The following is a 15,776-nucleotide window of genomic DNA, read 5'->3' on the forward strand; positions in this document are numbered from 1 at the left end:
ATATTTCATCACCTCAGAATCAGAGAAATATTGCAGCCGATGTTTCGTATTATGCGGCCTTTTCCAAAGTACTTCTATTGTCCTTGCACGAGTTGCGGACCTACAGTAATATTTACAACTTCGATCCAGAAATACTTACAGTTTTAATCTGAATAATGAAAGAAAATTCTTTCATATAGTTTAAAAACGTCTTATATTAGAAAAGGCGAAGAGAAAAAAATGTTTGTGGCGTGGACTCGTGTAGCTTTAAAATGTTCACATTTACATAGTGTCAGCCGCCTAACCCGTATAGTGGTTATCGTCTCTGACTGTCGAAGGGCCCGTGTTCGAATCCCGCAGGACGCATGGATGTTTGTATGTACATAGTGTCCATGCGGCATGGAGGCACTCTAAATATGTGGAGCTAAGCTAAATCTCCCCTTCCCCTGTTAGATACACAAGGTCGTTTCCAACAACAGGTGTATCTTACGTGGGCTTGGGCTTATTATAGGTTAGACAAGTGAGCATTAATCGACCACAACAGACGGTTAACGTATTTTTTTACTACCTTGTACAAAGGCTGTTGGCACATTTTTTAAACAATTCTTTGTTGTTAGAAAAAATAAATAACTAAATAAAAAACGAATATCTGAACGTTTTCAGATTTTAAATTACGTCCAAAGGGGCGTTTTTTAACGTTTTTGTGTGTTACCTTTATCTATTAAATATCATGTTCTTCGCAGTTAGACCATAAAATTCAGTTCAACAGCAATGTCGCAAAATAATTTTAAAATGAACATATCTTTAGAATTTCCGATACACAGTCTCACACGCTGGAAATAAAAATGTTTTTTTCTGTACAACGTTACCATTGCTCTCTTTGATATTGTTGAGTTTGTTTATCAAAAATTCGGTAATGGTTTACAAAATATGAAATCAATAATGAAACAAATTCCAAATTTCAAATTTGGTCTTCCACATGCCCATATTCGTAGGACGATTACGATATTCAAAATTGGATAATTGGATGGCTCTAGGTACCGTTGTTTGATCACAATGCAAGAAACATACATACATTTATGCAGATTGCTCATTATTTAATTTCTTCAAATATAACACAAGGCGATAATATTTGGTGGCAACAGTTTGAAAAGGGAAACGGACATTCAGAGTGTTTCGACACAAAACTGCAAAACAAAAAAAAAAAAACAGTCCGTCAGGGACAAAGTCCCTTTGGACTGAAAAAAAAAAACTTCTGCTTAGAATTTTTTTTTTAACTGCAACGTGTTTTTGAAAGTATAAATTATCTTTTGTTATTTGAAAGTTTTGTTTTCATGTTAAATGTCGCTTTTAAAGAAGCAGTTGACGGAAAGCTATGTTTGCGTTCTTTCCGAAGAAATTTACTCGTATCTAGTTATCAAAAAGCGTTACGAAAGCCATGGTTTATGCAATATCTAAAGCTACGATAGGTAATGTTGCCAAAAACAAAGGGGAAAAAAACGTTAAAATTCAGCTTCATGTGAAAATATTGCTCCAAATACATATCCAAAGTACAAACGGAATGTTTCGAATGTTGCAAAAGTAAGATCTTTAATGTTAAAAGAAAATCCGCCAAGACAGTTGCAAAATCATTAAAATGCTCAGTGTGAACTGTAAGCAAAGTGATTAATGCTGATTTGAGCGCTAAAAAGGCGAAATAACATAATGTGCATCGTCTTTCTCCAGGACTTATCGACGAACGCAGAACGCTATGTAGAATTCTTCATGAAAAACATTTATGAATGGAAAAATGTTGTCATAATAGATAAATCTTGGCTGTACTTAAATGACTCCAATAAAAAGAGATCCATTTGTGATCCTCAAAGAGGAGAAAAAAAAATCTCAAAACATGGTTTAAAGAATGTGAAGAAATTTTTAAGGGGTTTATAATTATTGCTGTTTTTGATATAACAACAAATTAAAAACAATGAGATGGAGAAAAATATTAAGATCAACTCCACATATTATCAAAAACATATTTGATACCCAATTCCCAAATATTAAATACCTTCTGTTTACACACAGTGCCAACAAGCAGTAGAACTGCATCAAGACAAAGGAGGCAGCGAAACATCAAAGTCTATTATTAATTTCCTGGAAAAAAAAAACGGAACTAGAAACGGGTAAGAATGCTATACCCTTCATTCATACCCTTAACTAAATCTCCTTATCTATCACCAATGTGTTTTTGCTCTTTCGGCCTTTTAGCCCTTTGCGATACAGTGTGTCTGGTCTGGACACACCTAAAAATTTCCTTCTGTACGCACAGAAAAATTGAATGAAAAAGGATTTATAGGTTACTCTGAACCTTCTTTATTTATAGTAGATGGCAGCTCAACACAAACAAGCCCATATATTTTAGCCATGTTTAGTTTTTTAAGACACTCATTTTTCAAAGAAATCTTCCAGATTTTTTTAGGGTATAAAAGGAATTGTTTGAAAAGAAATTTCTATGTTAGTTTTTTTTTTTGGCTGTATGCTAATATCCTTATTCCATATTAGTTTTAAATTTTTACCTTGAAATCTTGCCTAAAATCAAACGGCGAACCCTAGGTGGGCCCAGACCGGGCTCACCGATAATCTAGGACAACTGAGAGTCTGCATTCTTTGTTTCTCCGCATCTTATCGGTCAGTTCACTGACAACAATGCTCGTTTCAGCACTCTTTTCGAAGCTCTATTCAATCAGTGTGCCACTTTGGGCACACCCACAGAATCAAAACGATAAGTGCTATTTTCACAAAATTTTACTAGGCCTAATTAGACTGCCTACCTTTTTTTTTATCAAAATTCCGACGTTAAAAGGTAGCGTGCCGGAAAGGGTTAAAAAGCGGGTTGTCCAAACGTCGACTGACCAATCTCCTTCGACTCTGGAAAGCTAAATGACACATTACAATTACAGTATATAGAAGTAGTGAAGAATACGGTTTATCCGAAAAAAAAATATTTAAAACATAAAAATTTTAGGTAAAATATTTCCGTAATTACAATGAAAGTCGTTTAAAAAATGTTCAAATAGCCTCTCTACGTTACAAAGAAAGTATTGTAATCGCAAAAAATTTTGGATATCATATTTCAGCGTAAATATCCATTTTTAGCGTTTCCGAATCTATTCGAACGATTTGTTTGCGTGACGTTTCAGCGTAAGGCTAGAATAAAGGACTCTTGTTTTTCCAAATCGGATTGCAAAATGGATTTAAAATGCATTCAGGAGAGGTTTTCTCTTGATGTCTGTACGTACGAGACACAAATTTACGGACGTATATGTATCTCACATGCATGTATGTACGTATCTCGCTACCCTCCCCTTATTTTCGCAATCGTTGGTCGTAGTCATATACTTCTAATTGTAGAAGTGTTTTAAATGACGAAAATATTCATGTGTTGACAATGGCAAATTTAAAAAATAATAATAATAATTTTGGACAAATAACGAAATTTAACTTTAAATGCGGTCTCCCGGTTTTTATACTTATTTCTAGAAAGGTTTTATACTCGCTATGAAAAAATAAAATTACAAAAAGTTTGATCTCGTACGACAAATACTAACCGGGATATTTAATTTCAAAATTTGCAATTTTTGATGTCATTTTAACTTGCCTGGAGGGATCGGTTAATTAATTTAGAATAATTAAAGGAAATAAGTTTAAATGAAGCAGAGCAAAAATGTGTGTAATTGAATATGCCAATACATGGAAGTCATGTGGTATCCGCATCAGGTTTTTTTATATTCGCTATGCACATTTGGGATGTAAATTGATGAAACTATCCGTATTTGTTCCGAATATTTTCACCTATAAAAGTAATTACTGCTTGTATTTGAAAAAAATATTCCAAATTTTTGGTTAATTTTTTTGCTCTTCTGGTAGGTTTATTCACAACGTTTATATGAATTGCTGTTAAACCTCCTAAATACTAACTCACTATTTGAAAATAATTGAAAGTATCAAAATGTTTAATTTAATTAAGCTGAGAAAGTCAAATATTTGTTAGGGAATATAAAGCAAAAACCTGAGCCTTAAAACCTTCATTTTAGGAAACAAGTAAAAAAATTTATGTATATTTAAAACTGTGAATTTTTAGGTTCCATTAGTACGACCAGCAGGTCTTTATAAGCCTTATTATTATGATCTAATTTTTACTTCCTTGTACGAAGTAAAAAGGAAGTATTGTAATCTCAAAAAGTTTCAGGCAGCATATTTCAACGAAAATATCCATTTTCACCGCTATCGAATGCAATTTAACGATGTTTTTGCATGATATCTGTACGTAAGGACAGAATAAAAGACTCGTTTCCTCCAAAAAATTATAAAACTGCTTTAAAATTAATTCTGAAGAGAATTTTTCGTGGCGTCTCTAGGAACGTATGTACGTACGTATCTCGCATAACTCAAAAACGAGTAGCCTCAGAACGTTTAAATTTTGTATATAGGACTGCTATGACATGTAGATGTGCACCTCGTATTTTGGTTGCAATCGGCAGCACCAAACAGATATAAATATATTTATAAAATCGAAATAGAAATTGAAAAGCTAACAAGTAATGTGACGTAAGACCTATTTGGTCTTAAAAATTTTTTGCGCAAAATGCTGCAAAAATAATATTACAATAATATTTTTAATATTATTTTATAAATAATATTATAAATATATTTTATATATTTGCTCAAAATGCTGCATAAAAATATTTATATATATATCCACTCTGTTATCCAGCTCAGTGATCTCAGTTTCTTTACTCTTATATGTTTGTAAATTGTACATTTTTTGCTTTTAAAAATGATTGAATTATGTTGTTTTTATCTTCCGGTTAAGGTTTTTATGCCTTTAGTAAAATTTTGAATTATCAACAATTTTAAAGTTGTTTAAGTGCCGCTAAGCCCTTGTTTTATGGCGGCCATTGATTGTTTACATTTGAAACAGCAGACTAGTGGATTTGTTGCCAATCTAGAGAAACTTAGCTTCGCAACAACAAAGATAACGCATTCATTTATTATTGCCAATTAAATCATGCTTAATCCTTTCTGGAATTTTTTCGAGGAAATAAGTGTTTAAGATTTACTTCGTAATTTTTAATATAGATATTTCGAGTTTTCATGTATTTTTGCCTTCTCGCGAAGTGAGAACTGAATTAATTGAATGAGAAATACTCAATCGTCTGTGAAAAACTGTTTCTTTTTTGTTTTGTTTGCTTCATTTCTTTTATACATCATTCTAGCTTTATAATAAATAAATAATGTTTTGAATAAAACATGTGGCAACGAGTAGATAATTCTATTCTTTAAATGATACAATTTTTGTGCATTATGAGTTATAGTATGAACGAAATATAATACTGTTAAGTGAATCTAGCGCCAGAGTGTCGCTATGGTAAACCAATACTAGAGTGAATTTTAAAGAATGCATTTATTCTATTGTGGTTTATGCGCTGTCGACGAAGTAGATTTAATTAAATCCAATAAGTTTAAATGAAATGCAAGAAAAAATGCGTATAATTTAATATTCCGTACAAGGAAGCCATGTGGTGTACACATCAGATTTTTTTATTTGTATTCTGAGAATTGTTTCGATGTTAATTATGAGACGAATAAGGTTTAAGGCATGAACTGCCTGTTTTAGTTATGATTTCGAACGTTAGCAGTGACATCAGCATCTTAGTTAATATGATTCAAAAAGGCAAAGAAAAAAAAATGTGCCTGGATTGGACATTCTCTGTTAATTAACGTTTACTTTTACAAGTAATGTTTTTGAAAATGAGAGTAGTCACAAACAACCTGAAAGAGATCCTTAAGTAGTCAAAACTTTCAGTTCTTTCCTTGAGGATTCAGTATAAATATTGACACATAAAAGAATTATTCCAAGCAGATCATTAGGAGCTGAAAACAAGAGTTGAATGTTGGATGAGATACAGTTACGCTGACTGGTCGTGTTAATTTAAAGCACTATTATATTCGTTAGAGAATAGGAAAGCAAAATTTCTTTCTTTCAATAGTGCACCGCATTTAAGACAGTGCGGAAGAAAAAAGATAAAGGTAAATTTATTCAAGAAAGTTAGAAATTGTATTCAAAAACATTATTATCAAAATTTAGTGCTACTTTTAACAACATTAATATAATAAATAATAGGAAGAGAACATCAGTTATGTTTTAGAACAAAAATTAGAAACAAAAAGTTTCTAATAGAAATCGAAAATTCAGTAAGTTCCTTGTAGTTTAAAATAATTAATCAGTAGTTATGTATTTTGAAACGTTTGCAGTCCGAAATAACTCTCTGTACAGAATACAACTCTCAAGTTAATTAAGATTTTAATCCTATACAATTTTTCTCTTAATAAGGAGTGGAAAAGGCAAGAGAATTTTTATAATTTGAAACTAATTCATCAGGGTTAATTACATTTTTAAATATGCATATTCCAAAACAGTACAAAGTTAACACGCAAATTTATAATGATTATAGAAATATAAACACTCTGTTTCATCAAGAAATTAAAAATTGCAATAAATTAGTTAAATGGATGTTCATTAATTGTTTTGCGCAAGCAAAATCTGGCAACCATTGTATTAATATTGATGCATTAGCTTTTCTGGACACGAAACTGTTCTATTAATAGATCTTCAGGTGTTCTGTGAAAGAAAAATCTCGCAAACGATATATTGAATTAAGATACAATAACACGCCGAACAAATATTAATTTAGAAGTCAAACAACAAAAATAAGAGTATTGAATATTAACCTGCAAATTAATTTACGCCTTTTAAGAAATTGAATAAAGAAGGGAAAACCAGCATCGTTTGTGACATAAAATCCTGCTATCGGAAGCAAACATTTCCTTTAGCTGTCCGTGTAAACAGCAAACTTTAAGTAATATCTTAGCTGTTATAAATTAATATTTTTTCTTTTATTACAAAGGCTGTTCGCACATTTTAGACGATTTTCATTTATATCGATTCTACCAATCAAATTATGCCTAGCTATTAAATTTTGTAATTTTTGGTGAGAACTTTTGGAGAAATTTAAAAATATATATTGGCGAATTTTTTTCAGTTTGCGCCAAGAATAATTCACTTGGCGAACTTCTTAGTTTATAGCAACCTATTTTCTTTTCCTTTTTCGTCACTGTCCATGAGCGGAAAAGACGTCATCTTCATACTTTCAAATAATTTTAACAAAATGTGTAAACCACATTTTCGTTATTATCGCTTATAATAAATAGTAGGTCAAATTTGAAAACACGCCAAAATGTAAATTCGCGTATACCTTAGGAAATTTTGAATAAAAAACTCTAATTTTTTGCAGGTATGCTTAGAAATACATCTTCTTTAAGATGATGGCAAAACTTTTATAAGTTATAATTCAAAATGTTTTTCGAAAAATTTATAAAAATTATTTAAAAATACAAATTTGAAACATAAATCATAAAAAATAGGCGTATTTTATTAGGAATGCGCTTAGATTTCGAAATATGAAAGGAAGAATGAAATAAGTTTAATTAAAAAATAGATATTAATAAATATATATCCAATTCAAGTACCATTGAGAAGATAATTTTTTAAAACGTACTCGTGCGATTTTTCACAAAACTTGGCAGTTTGGCATAATTTGAGTCGTAGAATAGAAATATGGAAAAACATTGGCATGTCATTTCAGAAAAAAGTCCGATTTCGTGTCAAAATACCTATATTAGAACAATGCTATATATAAATATAATACATATACAAAGTCGCGCTTTCAAGATATGAAAAACGCAAGTTGAATTTTGTCAATGGGCCCGCTAGAACGGAAGATATAAGGACTGTCCTTTTTTTTTTTTTTTTTTCCTTTGTGTAGTGTACTTTATCCCATTCCTCTTCTTAAACCGCTTTCCAAAGCCCTAGGAGGCTTGTATGTCGAAGTTTGGACAATCCGATTTTAAAAGACTAAAAGCACAAAAATCCATAGGTAAAGCTAAGGTATTTCATATGTGAAAACTGGGTATAAAATATATTTCCGATTAGAGTTGATCTTAACATGTTTCTCCATTGTCTTTATTTTTAATTTGTCGCTCTATTAAAAACCAGCTCCAATCATAAGTTCTCCTTGAAAAACTTTCTTTAAATTCCTTGAACCATGTTTTAAGATTTGTTTTCCTCTTTGATGATAACAAATAGATCTCTTTTTATTGCTGTCATTTAAGTACATCAAGAGTCATCTATTGTGATAAAAGTTTTCCATTTTTCTGCCGATAAATGTTTCTCATAAAAGATTCTGCAGCGAGTTCTATGTTCGGTGATATGTCGTGGGGAAAGACGATGCACATTATGTATTTTCGCTTTTTTAAGATTCAAATTAGCATGAATCATTTCGTTTACAGTTGTCACCGAGCATATTAATGATTTTGGAATTGTCCTCCGACTTGGTGTATTTTCTTTTAGCAATACCTCACCTTTGCAACATTCTTTTAGCAATAACTCACCTTTGCAACATTCTTTTAGCAATACCTAACCTTTGCAACATTCTTTTAGCAAGATCTTACTTTTGCAACATTCGAAATATTCCGCTTTTTTTCTTTGGATTTATATCTGGAATAACTCTTCCACTTGAAGCCAAACTTTGACGTTTGTTTCCTTCCTTGTTGACAATATTATTACCTATCGCAGCTTTAGATATCGAAAGGCCATGGCTTTCACAGCGTTTTTTAATACGAATGTTTCTTCGGAAACAGCACAAACATAGCCTTTCATCCATTGCTTCTTTTCATTTGTTGAAATGGGAGTGGCCTGTCATGACCATAAGACCAACTTGTTTGGTTAGGCGGGTCGGGCTGCGCCAGCTACTGATACTGATACTGATCCATTGCTTCTTTAAAAGCGTCATTTTGCATGAAAACAAAAGTGTCAAATAGCAGACGATAATTTATACTTTCAAAAACATAGCCGCAGTTAAAAAACAAATTCTAAGCAGACGATCGTTTTGCAAAACAAAATCATCTAAAAAATGTGCGAACAGCCAACACATTAGCGTTAAACAAATACAAAACAAAGACTTACAACACGACATTAATTTTTTTTCTCGTACATATTAACACTGTAATTAAAATATATATTTAGAAGAATAAAATTATACATTTTACTCCTTTAAAAAGAAAATTAGTCTTAAAATAGAATAAAAAATATTTTCATTCACGTATCCATTGGGAGAGAAGGTGAATGAATTCCGGATTAATCCTTCTCAATCTGGAGTCGGTGAACGAATTTTATTGCAGGCTATTAACAAGATTTGGAAAATTCCCGAAAGACGTAATTTATAGCTACGGTCATTCAACTTGCTTTCAGCGATGGATGCTTTTAAAGTGCAATCACTTCTTTATTTGATTTACTTACTCCGCGCCCTTTCGAGTGAGATTACTAGATGTTTAAAGAGACTTAAGTTAAACGAGAATGAATTTTGACATTTTATTAAAATAATTTCAGGCTTTCGTTAAAGGTTATTTGCACTGACATGCATAAAAAGAGAGATCACTGACCTCTAAGAAACGTAGTTTTAAGTTTAAAACATAAGGTAACATTATTAGGCGTTTTATAACACGCTAATTGTGATTGCATTTGGGATTAATTTTCTATAATTTATTTTTTATACAATTTCGTAACTTTTTCATAAAATTATTTATTTTTAATAATTTTATGCTTAATTTGTTTGAGATTAATTTTTTAATTGTTTGAGATTAACTCTCTGTCTAATGTTTATATAGTGTATATGTTATAGTTAAAAAGAATAATTCAGTTATTTCATACAATCACTAGTTTATAAAGTGTTTCTTTTCATAAAATAAATTTTATAAAGTTATAATAGGTTCTGTGTGCATTGAACTCATTATGAACGAAGCAATAATAATAATAATAAATAAAAAAATAAAACATACTCTATGAAAGATGTATTATAGTATATTCCGTAACTGCAAAGGATACAGTTCACTATATTTATACGACAAATTTTGAGAAAAAAATACTGTTACCAAACAAACCATTAGTTTTGAATTCTGTGATTCATCTGTATATTTAGTGATTTGTGTAATAACGACTTACTCTGTTGACTCCCTATTTTACGTAAAAACCAAAACAAAAATGTTCTTAATGTCGGAAGCAAGCAACAGCATTAGCATTAAAAGAAATCAAAAATGATTTTAACCAAAGTGATAGTCCGCAAAACCATGTAGTTCATAAATTAGTGTTTTGCAAATGTAAGCCTACTTTAACTCGAAAACATGGAGGATACATTACGTATTGATGCACATGTCTACCATTAAATCTCAATAACAGATCTTTTTCAGTTATTTATAATTAACAGATGGCTCTCTTTCCTAGTCTATGTGTACTTTTATACATTGAAGAGGCAGAAAAATTGTTATAGATATTCCCATTCAGAATAGGAAACTCACTCCATTTCTCATAAATGATTTTAAACTATGGCAGTTGATATATAACAGTAGATGTCTGTGAGCGCTTAAAGGACTCTGACCAGTGAAAGTGTCAAGTAATTGCGATTTACAAGATTATCATTGAGGTATGGTAATAGGTCCTTGCCAAATGGGTAGCAGGGCCTCGTGAAACGGGTCACAGTATTTTCACCTCCAGCTCAATTCAAGGCAAGATTCAAAATACAAGAATTCCAGTAAAACATTGACTATTAAGGCTATTTCAATGCTTGAGCCCGCTGAGCATATGTTCGCGGATCCTACGAGCATAGGGACTCCATGCTAATCCATTTTCATTCCATTAACATTTATGCCTGTGAGTGGGTATCGTAGGGACCTGGACAGGAATTTGTCCAAGGACAGTAGGGTCCCGGATAGTGGGCAATGGCCCATAATGCTCTTTAGGCGGCACTGCCGAAAATAGGCAACTGTGTAGAAACCGAAACTCTCTGAACAATAAGAGTCCTTTTCCAAGAATTATTTTGATACCAAATGTAGAACACTACCGGCAAACATCACGAAATTTAAACGTTATAATATGTTCTAAAATCAGCATGAAAATTATGCAGTATTCCCTGCTTGATGTGGCCTTAACTGCGGAAGACACTTGCACTTGAGAGAACCAGAGTTCCTAGAACACTAGAAGATAGTGACTTGGTCTAACCATGTTAAGAAGGAGGAATGGGAAAGGTACTAAAGTCGTAATTTATCACTGTAAGAAGAAGTGGAGCAGAAAACGAAAATGGAGTAGCTGCTAGCAATCCTTGTTTTAGGATTGATTGAAGTCTTCTCGCTGGTAAACTTTCCTTCTCCTATCACTTTTATCAGCCCAGTGAGACTTTCGTACATATATCCATGATGGGAATACGCACTTTGCGCTCTGCAAGTCAAACCTATCTGTAATTGTAATTTACCTATGTATAATAACCAACTGCATAAGTATAGCTTTGATAGCTCTTATCTTTCACATCATCAACGTTTTAATGAGTAGTTTTATATACATATATATAGTGAGAGAGAGAAATATTGGGTCACTTTCATGTATTATTCTTGTTAATATAAAAGATTCTTTCATTTTTATAAATATGTCCCATTTTGGGGTATATACATATAGATAGATAGATAGATAGATGTAACCAAAAGTAAAGAGATCATATTCTTCACTCTTTAATTTTGGTTTTGACTTTTACCCTTGCCTGCATGAATGACGAAACACGAATTGAATGATTGGAGAGTTAGATTTGGAAGCAACTTCCGCTTGATAAGTCTGTCTCCTGCCTGCTCAACAGTCATTCACTTATGCATTTTTAAAAAATTTTTTAGATTAATTTTAATTTACTAAATAGGTGAATTTATTTTCATGGTTTGGTTTTGCACTTGATTTACTTATGCTATCTGAATTTAAATGATATTGTAGATTAGTTCGAAAATTAAATCTTTTATATGTTTGCACATTTTTTAATTATTTTAACTTTAAATTTGCTTTTTTACGTATATACTTGTTTGTTAAAATTTAAATTTGTTTAAATTTATATAGATAGATAGATAGATAGATATAAGTTTTTTTATTTTAGTGAGGGTTAACTTGTGTTGTAGACTAGAAAGAATTTTTTATTTCTCTCCATTCATGAAATAATTACAGAAGTGTTTAAAAACAATTTTTGTAACAATATATAACACAAACTTACCGCAGCTCCGCTAGTTATGTGAACAGGCGCTTTAGGGTTTCTGTATGGATCAGAGAAACTACCATTATATACCTGAAAATGTAAATGACGCAAAAATCTCTCAGAATCTTTCACCCTTAGTCAACATTACAATATGTTATCACAATATCAGGACTAGCATTCATAATTTGAAACGATGTCATTAAACATCAAGAAATTTACCTGTCCATCGTACGTAGGGAATAATCTCTCATAGCAGTGGTTGTGTCCCCAGAACGCAACATCTACACCATGTTCATATAGCAATTTTTCCAAGCCATAGTTACGAAGTAGACCAACTCTTACCTAAATAAAAATTGCGGCATTAAATTACTGTTCATTACTATAAAACGAAATTAAGAAGTTGGAGTATTTACTTAATTTTATGTATATGGAATTAAAAGGTAACAGACTTCAGGGGATTCCAACGAGGTGGGTGCTGAGCCCCTGAGGGTCGATGACATTTTATAGGTTCAATGATGATTTAGGGCTCCAAAGCCGAATATGCACCAGCAAGCGATCGGCTTAATTAAGATCTCATTGATTACACAAAAGCATTGGTATGCTAAGTTCTGAATCTAAATGTTATCGGAGAGAAATACCCCATAATAAAAAATGTTGCCGAGCCAATATTATGTTGCCGAGTGTTGGTTCCAGAACAGAAAGTGTTGCCGAATGTTTGATTCCAGAACAAACGATGTTGCCGAACCAACATTATTGGCCTTTTTTTTTTTCTTTTTCTTTCTTCTTACACAGCGAAAGTAGGCTTCAGTCTAATGAATAATTTACTACGGAAAACAACTGAACGAGATGATTTAAGAATTGATTTAAGCTCTTTTATGTCAAATACTTAAAACAAATTCATCCATAGGAAGCGCGGTTATCGCATAATAGAACTTTCATGCACTTAGATTTTTATTTCTGGAAACTTGTTTATAACTGTAAAATTTATAGTAATAATAATGATAACAAATAAATAAATAAATAAAACTTAAATTTAGTAAACAATTTTTTAAAACTTCCATTCATATTCTTAGTCTAGTTGTTATCTTTAAGTTATTTACGTGCAGTTACTAGCATTATGATTATGTTTGTACGCTGTATATAGTAGAGACAAATATAAGGAAATCGATGATGAAAACAATTCTTTTAAAAGAAAAATTTTCATTTTTTCCATAATAAACTGATGCATGTGAAATTTTAACAGGTATGTTTGAGAGGACGTGTGTTGGTCGTATCGTGCGTTTACAAAACATGCACAAAACTACAAATAACATACACATACATAAACTTAAACATTTACTAAGAAATAATAAACAACGTTTCAAATGAAATTTTGTACCCATTCATTTCAAAACACTGAAACTCACTTATATGTTTCCTAGTAAACTTTTTAAAACAATGTAATAAGTAAAAAAATTTAAATTAGATTTGCTATTTCAAAATTAAGATTGGCAAGTTAGGCTGCTAAATTTTTTTCGAGAAGATATAATTAAGGTTATTGCTTCAATAGCATGTGAACAAGGCAATCAAGAAGCAACAATAAAATGGCAATAAGTCAAAGCTTTTGATACCTATTGTTCGTCTCAAGCGTAAGGAGCTGCATATTAATATAAAAAGCTGTAAGAGCGCCGAAATGTGGTACGTTGTTTGCAACTATTGATATAGAACATTAACTACAGTTCAACAAATATTCTTATGAAATAAACTAATTCATAAGCCTTTCCTTTATTGATATGTATATTTGTGTTTATTTTATGACATATTTTCAAAAGCGAAACTGCATTACTCTTACAAGAATCCAACATCAGCTACGCATCAATTGTTAGCTAATTACAAAACTTGCACATAGCTCGAAAATTAGACATTTTGCGGTCATTTAATTGGAATATTCATTTGAATATAAGCAAGGACATTCGGAAAACTCTCATTATTCATTTTTGAGTACATTCGCATTTTCACTATTCCTCATTGAATGCAAATTAAGACGTTTCCTATTTCAGCCAGAATGTGAGAAATTAACTGCTATGCACATTACTTTCGTATTCTCATAAAATTAATTGACACGGAAAGGATTTTATATATTTTGTTACAGTTTCAAAACATATTGAATAGTAGTTTTGCCTTAAAGTATTAATCTTCATCTTAAGAATTAACCTTCATGTAATGTTATTTAATTGATTTATTCTTGAAACTTGAAATATGGAGGTAACGTTCATTTTTTAGGGGGGTGGAAAAACACCATGAAGGAAATGACTGTTTTATTGAATTTAGAGATGTGTGATTCTCACGCGCAGGTGATGAAATGATTAACATTGAAAGCTATAGGACACATCACTGGCTAGAAATTGCCCATTAAATAATTCAGATCAGAAATTGGTGAAATCTTCCCTCCGTGGCGACGATGTTCGCTTATAAACGTTGAGGTAAGGAGTGATAAAGAATTCTAATCTCATCCTGCAATACATTCTGCTTGGCATTCGTCAATTGTTTCTCTAGATCTGCGACATTTTAGAGTGCCCAAATCTGGCAGCATAACATGCGTTTTATTGATGAAATGTCTGGTGACCTTGTTGGCCAAAAAACAGTATTAACACCTCGGATACTGTACAGAGATATCGGAGTCTTATGGGATCTAGTATTATCCTGTTGGAACATGGCTTCATGTGACGTGTCATGAAGGTAACACAAACGGTCGCAGGATATCATCAACATACCGTTGACATATTAAAGTTGTAAGCAGGATGACTAAAGTGAACCTGCTGTTGTAAGAGATAGCACCCTACGCCATCACACCGGGTGTTATGGCTGTGTGCCTCTGTCAAACAAAGGCTGACTGAGAACGCTATATATGGCCCCTCTACACACGAACTCGATGGTCATCTTTTGCAAGGCTGAAGCGGGATACATCGCTGAACACAATGCGATGTCAATCGGCCAGCAGCCATGATGATTGGCTACGAAACCACTCCAGACGACTCTGTCGTCGGTTTGTACGGAACGAAGAGATTCATAATGACCTCAAAATTATGCCCATCAATCGCTATATACAGCGACTTTCGGAAAAATTTTTCAAAAATATTCAACATGTTGCTAATCCTGTGCTTCATATGCTACCCGTATATGATCCTGCTGTTGTTTCTTCCCGGAAAAGACCCAGAGCGGTTTTTAACCAGGAATATTCAGCTCTCCCATTTAAACGGGCTAGATATGAGCATACTGACAGCCATGTGAATAACTACCTCTCGTTCCTTAACCCCCCCCCGCCTCTAAAGTTCTTTAATGCACACAGCATTAACTCGAGGAACTCCCTTTAACGTTTCTTTAATAAGAAACATCACAGTCTAAAAGGACTGAATTAAAATATACTTTTTAACTCTTGAACTGACTTAAAATGAAAAGATTTTTAAATACTGCTCCTTTCTTCCTTTAAAAAGGAACTTTCTCAGGCGTTTAACAACGTCATTTTAGACCTTAAATACTGCATTGAATAGCGGTCAAAAACGAAACTTCTCCCTCCCAGCTGATCACTGGCAGAACTACTTTTTCGACCTATAAACAGGTTCCCCCCTCCCTCCCACCCCTGAAGAACGCGCATCGGAA

The 15,776-nt window shown here is 32.3% G+C and overlaps 1 protein-coding gene across 1 annotated transcript in view; it reads right to left on the minus strand.

The window, feature by feature from the left end:
- LOC118190696 (acid phosphatase type 7-like) overlaps window positions 1–15,776 on the minus strand; it is a 163,174-nt gene that overhangs the window by 22,928 nt on the left and 124,470 nt on the right. Inside the window, exons 9-10 of the mRNA XM_035361451.2 lie at window positions 12,357–12,479; window positions 12,156–12,227 (exon numbers count right to left, since the gene is read on the minus strand). Of these exons, the coding sequence (XP_035217342.1) occupies window positions 12,156–12,227; window positions 12,357–12,479 (195 nt within the window). The remainder of the gene's footprint in view (window positions 1–12,155; window positions 12,228–12,356; window positions 12,480–15,776) is intronic.

The sequence above is a fragment of the Stegodyphus dumicola genome, chromosome 2 (genome assembly GCF_044657685.1).
Source record: "Stegodyphus dumicola isolate Sdum_Otavi_A_Nest chromosome 2, ASM4465768v1".
Lineage (NCBI taxonomy): Eukaryota > Metazoa > Arthropoda > Arachnida > Araneae > Eresidae > Stegodyphus > Stegodyphus dumicola.